The sequence below is a fragment of the Ceratosolen solmsi genome, unplaced genomic scaffold (assembly GCF_000503995.2).
Source record: "Ceratosolen solmsi marchali unplaced genomic scaffold, CerSol_1.0 scaffold29, whole genome shotgun sequence".
Taxonomy (NCBI): Eukaryota; Metazoa; Arthropoda; class Insecta; order Hymenoptera; family Agaonidae; genus Ceratosolen; species Ceratosolen solmsi.
Genome location: NW_011948417.1, coordinates 2,196,291 through 2,221,753, shown reverse-complemented (window position 1 = coordinate 2,221,753; position 25,463 = coordinate 2,196,291). Strand labels below are relative to the sequence as shown.

The window sequence follows — 25,463 nt, the reverse complement described above, 5'->3', positions numbered from 1 at the left end:
TAATTAATTGATTTTAAGTAATATTTAATCATAATTCATCTTCTTATCTGAACAATCCGTAAATTTTTTTTTAATTTCTTATCTTTTTATGTGTTAATAAACATTAATCATTGATAAGTAATATATTACGTGTTTCATAATATGAAAATCGTTGCATATCGCATAATATAATTAAAATTCTGTCTAAACTAAATCTTATTTGAAAGTGAATTCGTGAAGCTAATTATGACATCAGCTTCAATTTACCCGATAACAAGATTTCGCATACTATGCACAATACAATAAGTGAAACCATTCTGTTTAAATTATTGCAGGTAAAGAGACTAAGAACCATTATAAATTTATGGAAGTGGTATTCATATTCGGTAATATCCATTGTTGTCAATTCTATCATTTCATCGCCTATTTGCCTGTCGTCTCTTAAGGAACAGACTCAAGTTGTTTGAAAGTATTTTTCAAAGATAAACATTGGAAACAATTGTGTCTTTGTATTTGAATTCTCGAATTAGATCCGTTTTCCCTCACTTGAACCTCGCTATCCAACCATCGCGTAGTTTTCCTCCTACTCAACTTCCGTTGTAGCGGGCCGATAGAATGCATTGCGGCCACAAAAGTAAAGTCGTCCGGCTTGGCGCGACAGTGAATCGTGAACGCCTTCGCCAAGGTACGTGTGGACTCGGTTGCCTTCACCTAGACCTTTCGTTTCTCTAGAGCAAGATCAAGAGGGGATTGCAATATAAAAGGTCTCATCTGGTCAGCAATCGCATCAGATACACTACGACATTTTATCTTATTCAGTGATTTTCAATACCCGGAATAGTAACGCCATATACTTTATTATATCTATTTAGTTGACGTAAATTCATTTGCGAGATGCGGCTGTCAGTAAGTTACTTCTTACTTCCCTCCCTATTCTTGTGATAGTATAGGTACCAGATTTCTCGCACGTCGTCTAATAATTTAGTTCTGTTTGGATTTTTAATAACTTATCATACTATTTTTTATAAACTACATTTTTAAAAGTTCCATAAAATTTTGAAATATTTTAATAATAAAGTATTAATAACTTTAATCGAATTTTTTTTTATAGAATACGAATTTTTTTAACAAAAAACATAATAATATTTATTTTTTGCATTACTGTTTATATAAATTTTTAGTTTATATAAATTAACTGTAATTTTAAACACATTGTTCGCGCAGCTTTTATTATATCTTATTGTTATCGATTTATATACATATACATACATTTTAAGTATTACTTTTAAAAATAATAATTATCTTCGTAAAATCATAATTAAAATTTATTTAAATAATGTTATGTATTTTAGTACACTTCTAACTTTTTATAGATTCTTGTTGGACTTGTAACAACTTTTTCAGTTGTCTCTTGTAAAGATCATTCATCTCATCCAGATAACACATCTCAAGGAAGATATAAGGATAGAAAGAATAAACGTGGTATTGGTGATTATTCAGGTGTACCGTATGGTGGGCACTCTTATCAAGGATTTCAAACATCTCCTTCTTCAGGTATTTCATTCACTCAGGGATTTCCAAGTTTTCCGGGATATGCTCCTTTCGGGAGTTATGGAAATATTAACCCGTTAAGCCATAGTCCGCTTAACCTATCGCCACAAACTTCACCTGGATTTTCGACTATAGGAGCCCATAATATAGGACAATCCTTGAACCTTGGTCAAAACTCTGGTTATAATTTCCAATCACCTGGTTTGAATTTTGCTAATTTATTAGGCAGTTCTATAAGCAGTCAGAACCCATACTTATCTCCTAATATGGGTGTATATTCACATATGGAAAAGACTGGACCAATCACCTTCAATTCTCAGGGAACAGTGGCTACACAAGCACAACAACAATATACACCAATATATCCAACTGGATCTCAAGTAGGATCTAGCAGTTATAGTATACCCGTGGTTCTGGGTTCGTCGCAAGTATCCAATCTACAAGGATATCGAACATCTCCTTCAACTTTAAGTAGCTTAAGCTCTCAAGGACTCTCAATTGGTTCATCACCTGTCAATAATGGAGGGTCATATAGTGCTTCTTATGCACCATTAACAGGAGACTCTTCTTCCCATATTGTTACAGGCGGTTATTCTATGGCTGCGTCCACCCCTCATCAAAATACGTTATTATCAAGCTATAGCATACCGATTTCTACATTGACACCTGCGCCATCCTCGTCGGAATATACAATGACAATTTCAGCTTCTCCTTATAATTCAGCATTCAATAATCCCGCTTACAGTAACTCATTGTCAGCTTCAAGTTATCAATTACCATTAGCAGCCGCAGCTTACGCAAATACTCCTTCAAGTTCATCAGGTGACTATACAAAATACACCTCCGCTTCCTCCGACGATAGTATATACACAACCAGTAACCAAATGCGACTTGGAGCAGCTATAAAATTAGAAAGCCTTTCAAGCCCCGGCATGCCTTCATCAAGTACTAATTCTGGATATTCAAATTCTGGAAATACAAATTACGCAGTATCTCCGAATTATTCGAGTAATACATTAAGGTCAATTCCATCAAAACAATCGAGTTATTTGTTAACAAGTTATGGCACACCAGCAATGTCTTATTCTATTCCATCCACGAGTTATGGTATTCCAAGCCATAGTCAATCTCTTACTACTACTAATTATAATACAAAAAATTCGAATCAAGCATATCCTAGCATTAGCTTCACATCCTCTAATGGTCCTAACTATTCGAATTCTGAAAATACACATACTATGCCGAGTCAAAGTTCGTCTTATCAAACCGAGTCTCCTTATAAAACTGCTGCTCGCGCCATACTTTCTGTAAGTTCTTCTAGGCCAAGTACTAGTTACGAATCATCAACGAGTAGCTCCTCAAATGACGCAAATTCTATCTTGAACTATAAGAGTTCATCCTCCAGACCAACTTCTAGTTTGTCGAATTCAATTGAAAATTATTCATTACAATCGACATCGAATTCGTATGATAGTGGCACCGATTCTAGTAGTTCATATTCCATTCCGTCCACTCGTTATCACCGATATCCACCAAATAGATCGATGCCTTATATCGACAGTGGAGAAGCAACAGGTTACGATACAATTTCATATTCCGTGCCTAATGCAAAGTACTAAATAGAGATTAGTCTGTACTTCTGTGTCAGTAAGCAATTTGTACCTAATTCAATAAAGATTACATAAGTTTTGTAATTTTTATACGCATATATATGTGTGTGCGCGCGCGCGCGCGCGTGTGTGTGTGTGTGTGCGTGCGTGCGTGCGTGCGTGCGTGCGTGTGTGTGGTATTAATGAATAACAAAAATTTTATTCTGATAGTATTTTCATTATTTTAGATGAGACAAGAAATAAATAATATATCTTTGTTATATCTATCAGTCATGAGAACGAACGCGCTAATACGTTATTCATTTTATGTTTCTTGTTTGCCATTTCGTTTATACTTTTATATACTTGCGAAATATCTATTGTATAGAAATATTACCGAGGCTAAAACGTTTTCTACACATTAATAGTGTGCTTGAGCGTTATATGTATAACAATGTTTAGAATATCTGTATTTATATATTGCGATGAATTATAATAATGAACTTTTTATACTGTGCAATAATTGTTAGTCATGCACGAATTGTTATAATTAGTTATTGTTAATTTTTAATAAACATTGCATATACAAACATATATTGTCAGTGAATTATTTATTATTATATTTTTAAAACTAATAACATTATATATATATATAATCCCATATATATATATATATATATATTATACATTGATTAACAGAAAATTTATTATTATTGATCAGTTTTGATAAAAACGAAAAATAAAAATAATTTTTCAATCTATTTAATAATTTCATTTATAAATAATTATTAAAATAGGCATTACCAATAGTTTGTGAAATATCTGTGAAATAAAATTATATATTTTTCTAAATCCTTGCAAAACAAAGTAATCACGTTTTAATATTAAGAATACTGCATTAAAATTTCTTTTATTTATTTATTTTTTTATCGAGAATAATATAAATATATTTAAATTTCTGTTACTTTATGTTTAGTTTAGTAGTAAACGCTATAATCCATTATTTGAGTTGAGAAAGTATAATAATTACGCGAGAATTTTATGAATATAAAATAGACATTTATGATGTGCTAGAAGGAGATGACTTTTACTTCAAGAGTCAATAAGTCGATGACCGGATAAGAACTTCTCCTTTCTAAATATTTACTTTTATTTAGGAAAATACATCAATAGATCTAAGAAACTACATGTGGCCAGTTTTACTGATACATATATCTGACCTTCTCTAATGGCATCTTTCTTTCACATATTTTTATACTCTTGTTAAACCTGTTCAAATTAATGATCTTGAATTTAGAAGAGGCGCTTTTATGAACATAGTCTGATAAGTGAAAAGGAGTTAGTCGAGCTTCTTATTTATTACAACAAGGATGTTTGTAATATGACTTCTTTCATTGCTATCAGATTCAAATTAAATATAAATATATTATCAGTCTATTTATTGTACATACGTATATAAAGTTTATGTATTTTCAAACCAATTTCATAAAAAAGAAAATTAAGTAATTTAGTTCATAATATCGCCATGGTGTTATAAAAACTACGACAAGATCAAAAAGTTGTTATTACTATTTAAAGGATCAATATAATCACAGGAAATGTGATTTATGTAAACATTATTAATTATTGTATATATATATATATATATATATATATATATATATATATATAAATATATATGATAAAAACATAAACGATTTATAGTAATTCAAAATAATTTATATTTGTAAATATATCTATTAAATAATATTATTGATTCTTATCAAACGTCAACACATACACACGCAACAAAACACATTTTATTTTTTTTTATTTTCATTTTATTTATTTTTGTTTTATTACAACTCTCTAATTATATATATATATATATATATATATATATATATATATATATAAAGGTGTAAAGATTATAATTAAACGGAAAAAGTTGTGATGATTATAATTAGGAATAAAGTGTATAAAGTTTAATATTAAAGAAATTCGAATTTAAATGAAATTATTATTTATAAATTTACATTATTATTATATATTATGTTCGTTTTATCATTGAATTTCAAAATTTGAAACTATTAGACTCTGTAATGGTTTTGAAAATCAAAAAATAATTTATGTTAATTATTCTGGTGTCTAAATAATATAAAAGTGCAAATATATCATATGTATATAAATATTAATTTATAAAACAATATTTTATCAAAAAATACTAGCATTTTATAAGTTATAAATAATGCGCTTTATTTATATTTAAAATATTTATCTAATGTCTAAATATAAACTGCATATTACTTTATCTAGTAATTAAAATATAGATGCATTATTTTGTAAAATTGTATTAAATAGAATTTAATATTTTCATATGAAAATTTGATTAACAAAATTTTATTTTCATTAGGTTTAGATAGAATTTAGTTCTATAATTATGTTTAGATATTAATTCTGTTCATATAAAATTTAGTTGTATAATTATGAATCAATTGAGATAATACAATAAAAAAATTTGAATTAGGATTTGTGCTTGAAATCTAGTGATCATAGTTTTGTGAAAAAATGAATTCATGTTTGATTATTTAACGTATGAAATTTTGAAAGTGTCATTCATTAGTTGCTTACAATGCATTATCAATTTCTATATTGATAATTTATTTATTATATATATATATATATATATATATATATATATATATATATGTTTTGTTTTTGTTTTTGTTTTTTGTTTTTTGTTTTAATAAATAATTTAAACTGTACAATAATAAGAATATATTATAAAATAATTATTTAAATACGTACTATTTATGTATCAATAATGTGTTATGAATCATAAAATACAGAATCCATGCAATAAATTTTTTTCAGTTAATTTTTTAAATAACTTTTCAAATTGCAATAAAACACGATCTATTAGTATAATCATGTTATATTATAATAAAAAGTTGCTTCAAAATAATATTTTTATCTTTGATAATTTCTTTTTTCATTATTCACTAAACCAATGTATAGTAAAGTTAAAAAAAAATGAATATGTATCTATTTATTTGAATGTTATTTCAAATTATATAAAAATTTTTTTAAATAATTTAAAGTAATTAAAATTTGAAATAAATCCAAACAATTTCAGATATAAGAAACTTATATATATATAAGTAGAATAGCTCTATTGTTTCCAATTTAAACAATTATATATATTTAATTATTTTTTAGTAAGTATAAAATCGTAAAGTATCTTATTAAATAATCAAAAAATATACACGAAGAACTTATAATTTATTTGAGAGGTGTAAGTCGATTGAAAAATATTTGAAATTTTATATTAATTTTTTACAAAATTGAATATGAGAAACTCAATACATTAAATGAAATATTGAGTAAAAAATGCTTTGTTAGAAAAGAAAGAGTATATACTTGGAAAATTATTCTACATCAACGCTATATTGTGTCGATGTTATTGGCTACTTTCTCAATTAATTGTAGAGCTTAAATGTCTATTCAATTAATTGTACAGATCTTCATGTACTTCGCAGGTACACTTTTTCAATTATTTTGTACGAAATAATAAATTTATTATTTTCAATAAATGTAAGCATTATGATTTAAATTTTGTAATTCATCGATGATAGGTCTATAATTATAATATAATATATATTGTTTTTTCTTTTAATGACTTTCGTGTCATTCGCTTCCTCTCATTAAATAAGAATTCACTTTTACATAGAGATAGATGATATCTTTATTTTACTATAGTTGTTTTATAGTAATTTGTTCAATTTCATGATTTAATTCAATTATACAGTGAATTATTATATACAGATAAAAGATATAAAAAAACTAATGAAAATGGCACTTACAATTGTATGAAAAACAAAAGAGTTGTCATTTATTTATACTTGATAAATGTATTTGTATTGCATCATTAAGTATATTAAATACATTAGAGTAAAGTCGTAGATAACATTTAACATTTTATTTGAAGAAGCATTGTCAATGAATGAACAATCACATAATTTTTTCTACTATGTATTAATAATAAATAAATATTTTAAATAAAAAATTGAATAACTCACAAGTAGAAAGTTAGTTATACTTATGTGCGTAACATAAATTAATGTGATAGTAAATTATGTAACTTGATTTGAAATATGTGTTTGGAGGATATGGTATTATAACTGACTTATATTCTTTTCTTTCATAAATAATCTTTTAATGCATACATTAAAAAGATTGTTACCGAATTACACTTCCTGTAAAAATATTTCTATAGCGTATTATAGAAACTTTCAGATAATTTTAAGAAAAGAAAATTAGATAATGAATTTAAAATACATAAAGTATGTTAATGTTGTTTAAATTAATGCTTTTTTCGTTAACTTTCTCTCAAAAAATACAAAATATAAAACGTAAAAAATCGTACAATGTTATTGGAATCTTTTTTTCATAATTTAATGATTATTTAAATTATAAATAATTATATTATTATCAATGAAAACCGTATGTTTCATATATTTTATAATTTATTATTGTTTGTAAATCGTCATTGAGTCGATATATTATTTTCTATTAAATTAATGGTTTGTGAAAAAATATATCAGATTTTGGATAGTATTTATTAAAATGGCATTCTCATAATTAAGATAAATTTCTTTAATATGCCACCTTTCCCTAGTTTTATGGCGATCTTCATTTTCGTAAAAATATATTCGTATCCATCAACTTTGAGTGGTTGCCGGGTGGAGTAGGAAGTGCAGGAGGAGAAAGTGATGGAACAATAGAATATCCTTTTTAATCTATCTTTAGAAAACAATGTATAATTCAATAAAATAATATTATATTAATACAATATTCTAAATAAATTTTTATATCCTCAATTGTCGTCAAGCTTTTACCTAATCGGATTTAATTTCTTATATAATTTTTAATTTCAAATAGTTGCTAAATATTTAATACATTCAAATATTGCATTATATTTTCAATAAGATTTTAAAATTAAAAAAGTCACATTGATACATACATAATTACGATTCTAACTGTTATATTCAGAATACTTCGAATTTCTGTAAAGGTTATTAAAATACAACTATTACATTTTTATTTATTTATTTGATGAAGTTATATGTATAAGAATTTATATGTATGAAGAAGATTAATTGACATATTCATAAACAAGAACAAATTCAATATATGAAGAGATTTAAATGTTGTTTGGATTCTAAATCTTAATAACTTTCTTCCTTTCACAATAAGCATACATTTTTATATCGTCTGTCCCAATATGGATTATTTAATATTTGTCCCTTCAATTAGAGCAAGTACATGTAAATAATTTATAAACGTTGGGTAAACATCACTGTTACGTTTTTTCTGACTTTTATAGTATGGTCAAGACTACAGAAAGCTAACAGCAAACAGTGAAGCTAAACTTGTAAAAAAGTTTTTTTTTCTTAAGAGGCACAGTACATGTCTTAACAGAAATATGCATTGTTTGAGTGTGCATTCGTATGCACCTGACCCACTTTTCTTATCGTTCCTGTACGTACGCATAGCTATAGGTGCTGCGTGCGGTCGATGTGTGGTCATTGTCTCTGTGGTAACTCGTGTAGGAAAAGCAATTTTCTCTGAATCCGTGAACTAATTAGCCAATCGCACGGTATGATCTAATGAAGGGTGAATGACCTCTAGTAGATTTGATAGATTTAGAATTTACATATGTTTCTGAAAATTTTTCTCTACTATCCAATCATATTAACATCGAAATAGATATTAAAAGCTTGAAATAAAAAGATTTTGAATATTATAAAAATCATGGTTTTACGGTTAATTACGGTTTTACATTAATATCATGTGATTAGTCAAAAAAATTATCATTAACCTTTCTTATAATGTTTACTTATAATAAAAACGAGATATTTATAATTTACAATATATTTTTCTAATTTATTAAAAAAATCTAAACAAATTATTTTAAAAGTTTTAAAAGGAAATTTTTTAACAAAATTTATATTAAATTTTATTCTATTAATATTTTATATTTTGATATTGAATAATTTATTTTGAAATTTTGATATTTATTTCTTCAAAATAAATTGTTTGCTCTACCCTATATATACTATTCTCTATACCCTAGTTTTTATCTTCAAAATTACAAAAATAATCCCTCTAATATATTGTACAAATGCACATCTTTATATTTTTGAATTTTTTATACAATAAGCTATTTCATAAAGCAAGTACAATATTAAAGTGTATTAATATAAATTTCTTTTTACGTACAATGGTTAATCATTGTAAAGTAAAAAAAATTTCCATAAATATAATTTACGTTATTCGAATAAGCAAATTAACGTTAATAGAAGTGTAAAAATAAAATTTCAGATTACTTTCTTAATTAATATATAGATATATATATATATAAGTGTGCGCGCGCATGCGTGTATATATGTGTATATATATATATATGCGTGTGTGTGTATGTGTGTGTATGTGTTTGTGTTTATATATATATATATATATATATATATATATATATATGTATGTGCGTGTGTGCGTATGCGTATGTGCATGTGTGTATAACAATTTACGAAGAACTTTTATAAACTTTATTAATATAATAATATTAATATAATTATATATCAATATCTTATACAATTGAGAATAATACATGATAAAATATTACTATTTTAGATACCGATGATAAAAGTTTAAAAAAAATAACACAAAATAATAAAACAAAATTCTTTTTCTACATTTTATGTAAAATATGTAAAATATAACGATTTTCAGAGTAGATATGATATGATTATGATAAATATCATTGTAAAATAGATGAAAGATCACGTAAAATTATTCTTACAGTCATTAATATTAATGAAATATTTCTTTACGAATAAGCATATCAGGTAGTTCAAAAAGTTTTCAAAAAATTTTTCTAAAAATGTATTTAACATTAGACTGTTGTTTATATATAAACAATATTTATTCATGTACATAAATTTATAATTGCTCTCGTATTCCGAGTTATTCGTGGGAAATTTATTTCACAAACTTTTTAAGTTCATACTTTCCTTTTTCTAACTTGTTCCAGTTACTTATCCACTTTAGAGCTGAGACGTACAAGTATTTGTACACGCCTATGTATATGTATGTATATATATATATATATATATATATATATATATATATATATATATATATATTTAAACATATAGGAGACCTCTCCCCTTTTATGTTCAAAGAGGCATAGTTGTATTTATGAGAGCTTATATGTATCATTAAATCATTAGAAGTATGGGCGAATTAAAAGAAATCGGCCTTACTCTTAGTAAGCTGTAATTTTTTTATTGCGTACAAAAGCGTGACAGTGATTCATTTTGGTCTTTGAACAATGCCTACTTTTTCTAGTATTCTCGGATAAAATTCGTTTTCTTTCGGTTTGTCAGATAAATATTTTGTAAAATTGGTAGGTGCTATTTCATTACATCAATAAAGTTCAATACATATCGTGAGCTCTATTGTCAAATTATTCTTAAGGAAAATTCGATTGTTTCGTTGATGAAATGTGATTATTATCAATAGAAATTCAGATAGACTATTCGAAATATTTTCTAATTTTTAATTTCAAATAAGTAACTTTGCATAAGAAATTTGATGATAGTAAAAATCAAATTTATGTTCAAATTTGATATTGAAAAAATTGGAAAGATGTATTATTATTTGAATATTTTTGATAGTAACATTTATTTTTATTTAAACTATTTTCAATTTGTTGAAAAAACTAAACACTTTTGCTTAAATATTAAAGTTCAGTCAATTTCATATCAATTATTTTTTTATTTAAACATATAATATTTACATATCGACAGTTCATGTAAGGCACCATACAATGATACTTCGATCAATATAATTTAATTTAAATGGATCTATAATTGAAAATTACTTTAAATTATTAAAGATAATAATATTATTAAATTATAAATGAAAAAGAAAGAGTAGTTTAATTTAAAAATTTTTGCATATTTATACAAATTGAATTTTATATTAATTCATTAATTTCATATCATTAAAATAATTTTAGATAATTTTTATAATTGCAAGTACTCTAACAAAAATACTACGTTAATTATTTATAAATAATAATAATAATAAAGTTACAATTTGTAAGTATAATTATAATATAGCATTGAAATAAAAGAAGGATATCGACGTTTATACCCGTGTGTTTCTTTTTTTTTCCTTTTCTCCCTCTCTAAAAGTAAAAAGGTGCGGTCATCCACTTCAATTGAAGACTTCTACTCTCTTTCGGTGAAAGTAAAGCGCGACTCCTGCTGTTACAGCTTCTCCTAAACAACTATAAGGAGAGTAGTGTCAACCTGAAATGGAGATAGCTTCTTACAAAGAAAAGGTCGACTTAAGAACGAAACTGCTGGTTTTTTTTTTTGATTTGTTTTATTCATAGGAAAGAGACGTACTTCTATCAGTCGCTTTCCAATGAACGTTTGCTTTACAAGGAAAAGGAAGCGGGAAAGTGATTTCGATCGGCGGTTCGCGTGCCGTTGCTACCAATTGTCTTCGAATTCTCTGGGAATAGTAGGGATTGGCTCTTTTTATGGGAAAGGATATACACAATACATTTGCAGGGCTTATTGATCGCAATTGTAATGACTTTATTACGTTGATGCAGACACAGTTTAAAAAAAATATATATATATATATATATATATATATATATATATTGCAAATCGCAAAAGAAAAATGATTAAAAATTAATTTTATCCATTGTTTTTCTATGAGATTTTCTTGATTGATTTTCCAATTATTATCTTGTCATGTATGATCATTAAATTGATAAAATAATAATTTTATGCGATTAAAAAGTTCACCTTTCAATAGTAGATCATTAATTAAATCCTACAAATTTATTTAAAACAGTTTCCTCATATGATATTCTTATTTGCTTCAACAGACTGTTATAGTTTTCCACATATTCATATATATATATATATATATATATATATATATATGCATGATAATTTATAGAGAATAAATATTATTATTGTATTTTATAATTATTATAGTTTTACAATACAGAAATTTATAGTACATTAATATCGTTTTATCGAATAATTTTTTTTATTTTTTTTTTTTTTTAATCAGAATTGTACTATTGATCTTACATTTCAGTTATTAATTTAAAAATTACTTTCCATAAAATTATAAGTACGTCAATTAACATATTTGAATTATCAATAACATCATAAATATTGAATGAATAATTGTCTATACTTGAAGGCACAGATTAGTTGAAAATGTAATTTTCTCGTAGAATATAAAAACATCTTAGTAACTAATGAAATCTTAACCAATTCTATGTTTATAACAATAAAGTTTTTTCTAAAATAATTTTATTCCAATATATGTTAATTATTTTATTTCAATTATATTTTTAACATTTTTTATAGCTTTGACACGGAACTTATAAAAATTAATTAAAGTAATGTAATTGTTATTTATTATTGATTATTTATGGATATTGTAGAGTACGTTTAATGTAGTAATGTATATGTTTTTTAAAAAGTAAATTGAATTTTATAGGGTAGAATTTTATAAATATCGAATATTAAGTTTCAATGTTTCAAAATTATTCTTTTATTTTATTACAATGCATTGTACAAAGTATAATTAGCATTTATAATGATTCAATTTCTGATTTTTACTCTAGAGTCAATATCAGGTATTATTTCAAATTTCATCTGGAATATAAAATTTTAAGTAGATTAATTTTTATAAAAAATGGTTCATAATTTAAAAATTTATTCTATCATTTCTAATTTTACTCGACCTTTATTTTATAATAGCATGACGAAGTAATATTTGTGTATATTCAAAAGATAAACCATTTTATTTTTCATCTATTACCTTAAAATGTGTATAAATTTTTTCACTTGTCTTTCTAATACCAAACTCGCTAAGTTTATTTCACGTGTACGAGTGTATCTATGAAAGAATAATTATATTATATCAATAAGAGAAATAATAATAATGACGATGAAAATTTTATGTGATTTGAGCAATTTTTTGTTAATCTTTATGAATAATTTTCTCGTATTCGCTAGTACGTTTCATTTGTAAAAACATGTGACACTTCACGAACATAAAAGTTTAAAATTTACTATATAATAAAATGAACACTTATTTTTGTGTTAATTGTTAATATGCAAGTTCAAATGATTTAATTACTATATATGTAAAGCAATATAATTCAATAATAATGATACAATATTATTTTCTATTTGCAACTCTATGCTTCTTAACTATTAATAAATTTTTAAATAAATTTTTAAATAAATTTTGCATATAAAGCTCAAAAATATAGTATTATAAATTTAGTATCTTATACATTTTTAAAAAAATTAATAAAATAAGCATTAAATTTTAATTTCTAATTTAAACATTTGAAAATTGAACAATATGATGAAATTTATTTAAAATACTATTATGTTCGTGTTTTAATTTATATGGATTTTAGTAAATATTTGGAATATTTCATCATTTGAATAATTTATTTTCAGCATTTACTTACTTTCTTCATATTTAAAGCATAATTTTATATTATATATTTATTAATTATTTTTATTATTACTAAATTACAGGATAGTGTATATTTCTCAAGTATATATTAAAGCCAGTATGACGTTGCTTTTACTTAATAAGGTTTTCGTTAGATCAATTCATGTATTCGTGTGTGAAATCTACGAATTCGAGAGTGAGTTAGCAAGTGCAATTTATCCATAACGTTTCCGTTACTACGAGATACACCGGTCTCTTCTAGATCTACTTGGTTTTCACTACTATGAATACCGTGAGCTTAAGGACGGGGCGTGCACTCCATGCACACATAAGCATGCACTCGCGCACATTCCCACCCACCCGCACACGCTCGCACATAAACGCAAGCGTACGCACACGCACGTTCACTTAGCTTTAGCAACGTTAGATAGAGCAGAGGAAAGCCAAACTAGTTCGGCTCGATTTTTCAAGCCTCTCAGTATAAAGGAGAAATTCAGTGTGGACAGATCTATCATTGAACGTCGAACCGTGAAGTCGCGAAGTTTGAAAATTAGAGGTACGAGTGAGCGGTGTGAATTCAGAGGAAAATTCGATGACTCCAAATAGTTGAGAAAGAAAAAATCGCAATGAAAATTTTCGTTAGTAGAAATCATATTATACATAATTAACAGCATATATTTTCAAAATAATTTACAATTAATACGATTATATTATTTTACGAACTATTAATAATCACTAAAATCCTTAATGTAATCACTAATATAATTTCTAAACACTTAAAAATATAATTAAGCCTTATATAAGCAAATAAATCTTATATATTGTTTTGAATATATTTTTTGGTAAGGATGGGTAATATACCGTCTTTATATTGTATATAAAATAATTAAGATAGTTTTAAATTTTGAATTTATATTAAATTTTATAATAACACAAGTATTTAGAGTTTGTGTATTCCTTAATCTCAAACAATTTTATTTCTATTCAATTATAGCTGAAAATATATAAATGATTTTGTTTCAGATAATTTTTCTGCTTTCACCGGCAGTTATTCATTCCCAACAGTACGTCAAAAATACAAACCCAAATGACGAACCTTTCTTACCCATCCATCCAGAGTATCCATATAATCCAAAATTAATGAAACGTGGCATTGATCATAAACCAGATCAGCCATCCCCTGCGATTACGCAATTACATTCTGAACTTTACGTTCCTAAAATTGATTCTCGTGATTCATATTCTACAAGCTACACTCAAAGTAGTTATCCTTCTTACAGTTCTTACGTAAAACCTATATCAACGTCAAATATATTGACACCTTCATCATATTATCCAACGCCTTATACAACTCCTAGTTCAAGTCCTTATGGCCTTGTAAATCCTTATAGTACTCCGTACAGTTCTTTTCCCACGGGTTTTGCTACTAATGCTCAAAGTTTTGGCGTTTCGCCGTATAATAATATGGGGGTGTACCCTAATTATTATCCTCATCATCCTTATTACTATCCAAATTATTATAATCAACCACCTTATGGACCTATACCACCTGGATATCCGAGTAGGCCTTTGAAGCATCAGAATCATGATAACGATGAAGAGGATAACGATGACGATAGACCACGCGAGAAAATCAAGAAGAATGGAAATCAAAAGAATAGATTAAAAAATTCTGATCGAGAATCCGATAATAGTCAGTATATCGATGGCACTAACTACATTATCAGTAGCTCCAAAGATTTAGATGGAGAATCCAGTACTCATAGAATTCCGAGTCGCTATAATCAAATTGAACAAAATTCTGATTCGGAAGCACGAACAGCTCCTGCTTCTAAAACTGCTTATCGTCTCGTTAAGTTATCAAGCCAGCCATCGAATGATTATAATTCTCCATCGAATGGCTATATAAAAATACAACAATTAGAACAATTAATGCGTCAAGCTTTGGCTAAGCTTTTAGCTCAGAATGCAGCTCAACAAGAAAATCTTGCAAGGATCCAACAAGAAGTCCATAAACAACAAAATATTAAAAACAATCAGCATTACATTCCTGTGACTAATACTATAGCGAAAACTGGATTGAGTTACGTCGTTAGTCCTATGATACTCAATCGTGTTAATCCAGTACAATCTAGTACAAATAATAGTCCATACAGTCCTAGCGCCTTACCGCTGCAATCAATTACAAGTCTAAATGAAAATAATCAGTCTTATCCTCAAAAATCAGTAACCAGCGTAACTTTACAACAATCTCCCGGTATTTATATTCCACCTGGTAAAATTAGTAGCGATCAGTCACCATCGGTAGAATATGGAGATTATGATTCATCTGAATCTGTTACAGTAAAAGCTCAGGAGAGTATAGATAATTTTCAAGGCACTGTTGAACCAACGCGCAAGAGCTATCTTTACTCGACTTACCGGCCAACTCAACAAACGAATTTGGAAGATATTAATTTTGGAAATAAGGAAAAAGCTGCAGGAAAAACTTAAGACAAATTTGTTTACATAATTTCGTTGTTGTTATTTATAGTTTTAGATAAACTTAGGAAGTAAGATTAATAATTGTTATTTATGTTTTGAATCTGAGAGTATCATTGCGATTGACATATTAAAAACTATAATTGTAATATACGTTAAAAACAAAAAAAAACTATGTCAATTGCTGTTGTATATGCAAAATTGATACAAAATTGATGCAAAATTCAAGTTTCATAACAAATGTATTATATCGCAATTTTATCGTAGCTAAAAGAAGTAAAAATTTCCACAGCATGAGAATTGCATTTGTAACATCAATATTAAAAATCGAATTTGAACATTTTCTTGTATAAATAGTAGTTTATTTTTTTAGGGTATTTGTATTTGTAATGAAAGTTAACACTTTATATTGAGCAACAAAAACAAAAAAATAGTGAATCACTTTGACATATTACAAATAAAGTTGTTATTTAAACAATATAAAATTTATATTTTTATACTCAGTAAATCCTATTTTCATAAATCTTTAATTAATATAAATTCATATAATAGATCAATATATCAGTTCAATTACATTTTATTTATTAGAGTATACAAGAAAATTTGTTTGTCAAAATCGGAAAAATGATTTTTAAATTTCATTTTTCAGCGATAATAATTTTTTTAATTATTATTGAAACCTGAAAAAAATAATAATTGGTATTGAATCCTCTTAATTGTAAAGTAAGCAGTATTAATTTATTTCAAATTTTATTTTATATAAGTATTATAGTTATTCCTTATGTACTATATGACTGCAGACGTTTATTGAAATATTTTAACGATAATTAATTAATATAATATTTGTAAAAATCGCTATAAAAACATATATAGATCATATAGATATATGATCTTTTTTTAATTATCTTTTTTTTTTTGTAAAAAGTAGAAAAGACCGTTGACCTTATAGTAGAACAAAAACTTCTGATAATCTTTTTTTTTTATCGTGTAGTTATATTAAAACAACCATTACGTTATTATAATTTTTGACAATGTGATAATGTAACTCGTGCCGAATTTTTATTTTATTCATTACTTTTGAATATGTAATTTTGAGTATTTTTTAAATAAATAAATATTATATACAATAAAATAAATAAAATACATTTATTAAAAATAGTTTTATTACTAACATTAACAAGTTACGATGATAATTCTTCTTATATACATTGTTATTTCAAAATTCTTACCATAATAATATATTTTTATTTATTTGATAACATAAATTATTTGTTACATATTTTTTATCTGTTATATGCTCTTGGATTAAGCTTAATCTAATACTCATAGCTTATATTATAGTTTACCTTAAGTAACAATTTTTCTGATAAATAATTTATATAAATCAATACTCAATAATATTTGGAAATATATTATGAAATACTGGAAAAGGTATAATGCCTTAATCATGTAGTATATATTGGTAAAATTAAATGGATGAATGATCATTATAGATAAGGTAAACAATATTCAATAGATATGAGATAAATATAATATTTATGTTGACTCCTGATTACTGCGGATTAAATATTTGTTAACTGATAATGAGATCATAATATATAGCGTGTAAATTTTTTTTTGCAACTAATATGAATGAAATATTTGAAATATAAAACAATTGATTAAATAATATGCTTATCATGTAATGAATTGCTTAGCATTGCTATTCACTATACAAAGATAATTAAATAAATGGGAAATTATTTTTAGAATTTGATTTTATTAATGTCATATTCCTAATTTATATTTTTAATGTTTAGTATTAAAATGATAAAGCAATTATAAAGTTAATTTAAATTTTGGTACTTTCAAAAGCAGAAGTCTTTTCAAGTATAATCGTTTGAATTTGCATTTAAATCTCCAAACTATTAATAACTATTAAAGTAAATGAGTGCCTATGATATTGGCATTATAAATAAAATATAAGATTAAAATGATGCTTCTTCGTTTTTATAAACTGGATTAAGACTCGAAATAAATGAAAAAAAAAATTCATAAATAATAATTTTAAATTTTTAACGTCGAATTCAATGTATTTTATTTTCTATATACATAGCTACCCAAATACAAAACGCATAAGTCCTTTATTATATAATAACTAAATATTACATTTTGGTAGAATTGATTTTAATTCGATCAAAAATGAGATGTTTTGCCGCTCTTACAATATTCATATAGAGAGGTTTAATGTATAGTCATGAATTTATGAAATCACCAGAAGGCGCAAATCGATTAAAAATCAATAAACATTCCCGTACGTATAAAAATATTAAGATTTATGGTGATTGAAAATATAATTACTGTCAATATTTTATAATTGTAGTTAATATTTTAACTGGTTTAGTCGACTGAACATATTCCCATCTAATTGCACTCGTCATTTTATTTTAATCTTAATTTCATTTGAATTTATACAAGGATATCGTACTTTAGCGTACATTTTTTTAACATTCTCTTTTGAATCTCAATGCGTTGTTTTTATTGAACTCTAATAAAACTTCTGTTTTACTATAATATTATTTATTTTCACTAACTTTTTAAGACTTCGGTATTAAGCCAATTTTCAACTTTATTTACAAATTAATCGTATAATAAATATTCTAATTAAATTATACATTATAACATTATTATTTAATACTGTCATATATTAATTTATATTTTATTTAAATAATTTTCATTTATCATTAGTTAATGTATCAATAAGCGTTATAAGCGGTGATTAATTTTAAATATACAAAAAATTAACGTTTAATGAAATACAATGAAATATGTAAACCTTCCATTCCTTATATTTTGTTTTGTAGTTTATATAAATTAATATTTTGTCGAGATCATTTATATTTTACACTTTTCTTGCTCACTCATTGTCAGAGCTTAACATAACTGGTAATCTCTAGTAACAAAACGTGATCTCGAGAAAGTTAAAATATATTGCGTTGTCGAATAATCTGTATTATGACGCTTTGATTTTTTTTTAGATATTCTGAGAAAGTAATAATAAGTAACGTTAAAACTTTTTTCTGTGAGGTAATAGACGAAAGCTAATTTATGCCAACATTATCATGATGGGGGAGTTTTTGTTTCATTTATTAATTATACATTCTCTTCGGTACATATTTAAAATTTATTAACTATTATGATTCATATTACTACAATTAAATATAGAGAAATTATTTCATAAATTATTTTACAACAATTTTGTTGAAAGTTAACTTTGATCATTCAATTATATCTATATTCTAATCCAATATTTTTATCCTGTAAAATATTTTGTAAAAATCATATAAGGTAATAATAGTAAGATATCAGATATAGTTATATCAATAATAAGTTATGTGTGTTGAAACTAAGATTATAAACTTTTTGTTTTTTATATTAACTGTTTGATATTAACTAGTTAATATTTATATTTTTTCCCCTATCTCTTTGTTGGACCGACGATAATTATTTAAAAAAAAAAAATGTAAGTCAAAATAATAAATTTGTATTTGTTATTTCATCTGTAAAAGTAGTAAACAAAGTAGATATCTAATTCAAGTTTGCATTTCGAGTTTCCTAAATTTGACAATAAATACTTTTTTTATTATATATAAAGAATACGTAATATAGGAATTACTTATATTGAATAAATTATTGTTGTGTTAATACATAATATTTTTTTTCTAATTGCATATATTGAATCATAATTTTAAACATTATTTTAAAAATAACTTTAATCTGTATAAATTTTAAACTGAATCATATATGTAATACATTAGAATGTTGAAGTTTCGAATTTACGAAATTACAATGAATTATTAAGATGTGAAATTTTAATCACATTTTTCCATTCCATAATTCTAAATATGATGTTGAATATTTATGTACCCAATTGAAGATCTGTAGGACAGTTTAATTTATAGATTTTATTTACAATTATTTAATTTAGAATATATAATTTTATTAATTAGTAATATATATTTTAATTTGCAATATATAACTTAATTTATAAAATATAATTTTATTTTTATGCCTTCGTGTTATAATAAAAGAAATATCCTTTTATTACAACATGATGGCATGTTATTATTATAAATTATTAAAGTATATTTCAAAAACGAATTTTCGAAATTATTATTCCATGTATGAGTTGTAATAGCCATTGGTAAAAATCTAATAGACAATGTGGATATTAAATTAATTTAATCCTCTCAATGAATCATAAAATATATATATATTATACTATGTATCAATTTAAATAGAAATTAAATAAAAAAATATGCGATTCAAGTAAATTCTTTGAATACAATTGATATTTCGCTTTAATGAAAATTTAAATCATAATTTAATATAAATCGAAGAATAAATTAATTAAAATTCTTAATCCAATGAACGCTACCTGATGTATTTGATACAGTGATTGATTAAATACTTGCTTGTTATTTATGTGATTGTGTTATATAATAATTAAATTATATTAATTAATAAATTCTCAATTTAGTAATTTAAAATATTTTTTATATTTGTTGAAATATAAAATATTTAATACCATATGTTATAGTTAAAATCTGAAAAAATTCATAAAATCTGTATCATATGTAAGTGTATATAATATTATTAAAAATGTTATGTGTTAGTAGAAAATATTAATCTTTTTTTTTATCTATTTATAATTTTGTGTTATCTTTACCAAAATTAGATAAGGTGGTTCATATAAGAATTTAATAAAGAATCAAATAAATAGTTTTTAAATGAAAATTTTTGTTTTTCTGCATGACTAAATAGTAATAAAATTCATTATTTGACGTATTTTTGTATTTCACGGATTGGTTTATATTTTTACACGTTCCTTTTGTTTATATTTTTACACGTAATCGTCCTCAACTATTCGAATACTTGGGAGTGTTCACCCATCCACCCACTTTTATATCCATCCACTAATCCATACATACAGCAGAGAAATATCTAGATATGCGTAGATACATATTCTTTGCAATCTCTAAGCGGCTAGAAAGTAAATTGGAGCAGCGAAAGGAAGTGTATGAGTGAAGTTGCCAAAAGGAAATTGGAGTATTTTTTTTTTTGATTTTTTATTTAAAATTTTTTGCTTTTGACAGTTACTGAATCTACTACCTTTCTGTTATGTTAGAAATACATTTCCGATGCCAGCGGTAACAATTATTTACGTCTTCCCTTTCTGGGTATTAGTATTCTCTCTCTCTCTCTCTCTCTCTCTCTCTCTGTCTGTCTAAAGGTTTTTTCATTATTTTCTAATCAAATATTAATTAAATTGGATTTTAATGATTAATGTGATGAATTATTCCTCCAAATATTTTTTCAATGCGAGATTACAAATGAATTCACAATAAATTAATAATCTGACTTATAAACTAGTTGTTTAATAGCTTGATCTTGAATAGTTTGAAATTATTACATATTATTAAACAATAGCGTATTATTCAAAATATATCTAAATTTTCTATTTATTTACGGTATTATTCTTTATGATTAACATAGCAAATCCTTTTAATTTTATAATATTGTTAATGATTTTTTTTAAATATTTAAATTTAAATAAATGAACTGTTATTTTCAATGAAAACACTTTACATTCAATATTTAGGATATAGTAGTATTTAAATTAACTCAAATAATGTGCAGAATAATATTCATCACATTATCATGTATTTAAATTAATTTATTTATTAAAATTTTGTTTACAATATTGCTACTCTTGTTTAAAATTTTATTCAATAACTTGTATCAAGAAATTGTATTTTACCAGACCTAAAGTTTGTAAAACTTGCCTACTAAAATGGTATATATTCGAAAACTAAATTGTATAATTATGAAATGTAATGTTTGTTTTAAAATATCTATGAAAAGAAACTTTTACCAGATTCATTTGTATATTTAAAAATATGGAAATATTGATTTTACAAATATGATTATAATGCAATTGTATGACTTTTCTAAATTAATTTTTTTTCCATTTGCTGATATTTCATAAGCTTCTTTTATCTTAAACCTTTGTTTTCTACTTTAATTTTTTGAATATTGAATTTTTATTTCAAATTTTTAATTCAAATTTCATTAATTTATATATGTAATAATTTATACTTCTATATACTTATTAAAAGCCTTAAAAATGATTTCATAAAATTTATATGTGGTAACCGTGATTTTCTGTCTTGTGTAAATAGCCGTTTGCTACTTATTTTCAAAGTATTAAAAGCCGCAACAATGATAATATTAATAATAAGTAAAATAATATTTTAATATATATTCTGATATGGATATTTAAATTGGTAACAAAGGTTATAATAGGTTATAACAATTATAATAAGGTTATAACAAAGGTATAACAAAGAATATAATGATAGTTCCGACAAGAAATATATACAAATAATGAATTTTATTAACTATAGACGGTTATTCAGAATGCAGGTATTTGTTAATATAAATAATGAATTTTGTTAGAATGTATACAAACTTATAAAAATTATATTATCTAATAGCTAAAATGTTAAGTAATAAATAATATTATTATTGTCAGTATATAATTATTATGAAATATAACCAATCACAGTTCTAGATACAGATGTTAATAAATTTAAAAGCTTTTAATAAAAAAACTTTTACCTATGAAAATTTAACCTTCTTAATTTGTGTTTAAATAAAGTAATATGTTACCGTTTCTTTTTGCTACTCGGTGTTAAGCGATTGGTGGATAACTTATTTAAGTAGAAATTTTGACTCTATAAATAAACATTATATCATGATAAATAATTTCTCTCCTGAATATTTACGCTTATAATAATAGTTATTATAAAATTATAAATACTTATATGAAAACTAGTCTGAATGTCGATTATAATCTATTTCATAAAGTAGAAGGTACCTTCCGGTAGTACGATAAAATTTTTCATAGATCTTGTAAACCAGGAAGTCTTGTTTTGCTTTCATTTGAAATTGTGAATACATCTTTGAAATCTTGGAAAAACGGTAACAATGATACGATTATATTGAAGCAAAATACTGGCATATTGCCAAACAATCACCTATATCGAACATCACATGGTTCACTATTCCTTTCAAAGATCTCCATACTCTATCTTCTACTTTTCTAGTGCTCTTTTCTCTTATAGGATAGATTCGTGCACGATTAGATAGTTTATGACTTTCCTCGTAAATTTCGCTTCGTGAAATCTCAATTTTCTGCAAACAGATTCTGTTATTATTGCCAACGCGTATATGAGCGCACACTTATTAGGCCTTTCATGATCGAATTGCGTGCTTTAAAGATTTAATGGTACGCGTGCGATTTTATGAGCATTAAATAGTTTGGCTGCTAGCATAGTCAGGTTGATATCGCTTTAAGAAGGAAATTGTATCTAAAATTGCGTTAAAACATTATAAAAATAAAAGAAGGAAATTTCTCAATTTTTTTTCTTTTTCAAGGCATTTCAATTATTTAAAGCAATTAGTGAAAACATTTAGGGAGAATGCTGTTTAGGTCAAAAATAATTCTCATATTTCAAATGAATTACAGAACATCTATTATTATCGTTTTATATGCTTTGTCTTGTATTATTAATATAACAATAATGTTATATATTTAGAAAATGAAGATTTTTTGAACTACTCTTATTTTAGAATTTCAATAACTGTTATATCTTACATCATTTTATGTTAAATATATTAGATAAAAAGATTCTAAATTCTATTATAAGAAAGTTTATTTAAATTTAATCGTTTATCACACATATCGTTTCGAAATATATAAAAATTGTTAATACAAAACTAATCATAAAGATAACGCATTTTTTTAAATGTAAAAATTGTTAAAAAAAATTTTTAAAAACCATAGGAATAGTATATCATTGAGTCTGTAACGCTCATTGGTATTCATTTTTCTTATAAAATTAATTGATTTATCAAAATTCTTTTATAAATAATGATATATGAACATATAAACATATATACAATGTTTATATTTTATTCTGATATAAAAAGCGTCTTTAAATAAATGTATGGTTTATTGTTCTTACAGAAATGTTATAGAACATTAAACGATATATGTACTTTCACTGATATAGTGTAATGATGTAGTCGAATAACAGAATAAATTGGTTAGAATTGCTTTTTCATTTAAGCGTTCACATCTATATATAAGATATAATTTTATAAATATTCGTTTGTTACTTAAATTAACAAATGATGTATTCATTTCAAGATTCATTTACAGAAAAAATGAAGATTGTATATTAAAATTATAAGGAATGTCATATTTATCAATTTCTTTCAATTTATGGCTCAAGTAAATTTAATATGTATAAAGACCCAAAGACGTTAATCTTGATTATCAATACAATATATACAAAACATGTATATTTATTTATTAGGATAATTATATATATTTAGCTTTAATAGATATCCTTTTCTTTATTTCATTTTCATAAATCCAAAATCAACTTAAAAAGCATAATATGATGAGATGATTCAATTTATTCATATCAATTTATTTATATATATCGAAAGACATTAAATATTTATTTAGCTAATGAAATTGCAATTAGGTATGAGAAAAAACAACATATAAAAAACTCATTTAAATTTAAATTAATTGAGTCAGCATATAAATGCTAATAGAAAATTACACATATATTGTGTATATTATTCTGATTTTCTAATTCTTATGACATAAATTATAAGTTTTCGATAATTTTAATAAAATTATATTTAATTTTTTTAAATGAACGATACGTTATAATATGAATACATTATATATACAATAAACCTTGTTTTATAAATTTTCTAAATTTAATTGTTCTGCTATTCGAATATATGTAAATCTAAATGTAAATGTAAATATTATTTCTTATACATTTATCATTTTATACTTTATAATTATTAAAAATGTTAATTTAGTTGGAAATTTATTCGTCATAATTTATCAATATGAAAATAAGGTTTGAATGTAAATGGTTTTCAATTGCAACAACATTATGCTTTCACTTTTATAGTTTTAGTTCTAAATTAATTAATGCTTCCAAGTCAATCATAAAGTATTGTGGAATATCTGCAAAGTTACGGAAATAAAGTAAAATACTATGATATGGTTATATTAATTATTGTAAAACAATTAATTTATATATCTACAGAAAAATATATTGCATTTGTCATAAAATAATGTAATGTACATATTATATATATATATATATATATATATATATATATATGGTTTTAAAATCTTAAAATCTTCAAAAAATCTTTAGAAAAGTTTATAAT

The 25,463-nt window shown here is 24.4% G+C and overlaps 2 protein-coding genes across 2 annotated transcripts; both read left to right on the top strand.

The window, feature by feature from the left end:
• The first annotated feature begins 810 nt into the window (after positions 1-810).
• Positions 811-3,177, top strand: LOC105359621 (mucin-12). Its single transcript, XM_011496250.1, has 2 exons — positions 811-885; positions 1,353-3,177. Exons 1-2 carry the CDS (start codon positions 874-876, stop codon positions 3,147-3,149), a joined length of 1,809 nt encoding a protein of 602 aa, XP_011494552.1. The 5' UTR covers positions 811-873; the 3' UTR covers positions 3,150-3,177.
• Positions 3,178-14,154: 10,977 nt separating this feature from the next.
• LOC105359964 (uncharacterized) lies at positions 14,155-16,166 on the top strand. Its single transcript, XM_011496734.1, has 2 exons — positions 14,155-14,311; positions 14,697-16,166. Exons 1-2 carry the CDS (start codon positions 14,300-14,302, stop codon positions 16,164-16,166), a joined length of 1,482 nt encoding a protein of 493 aa, XP_011495036.1. The 5' UTR covers positions 14,155-14,299.
• Positions 16,167-25,463: the final 9,297 nt, after the last annotated feature.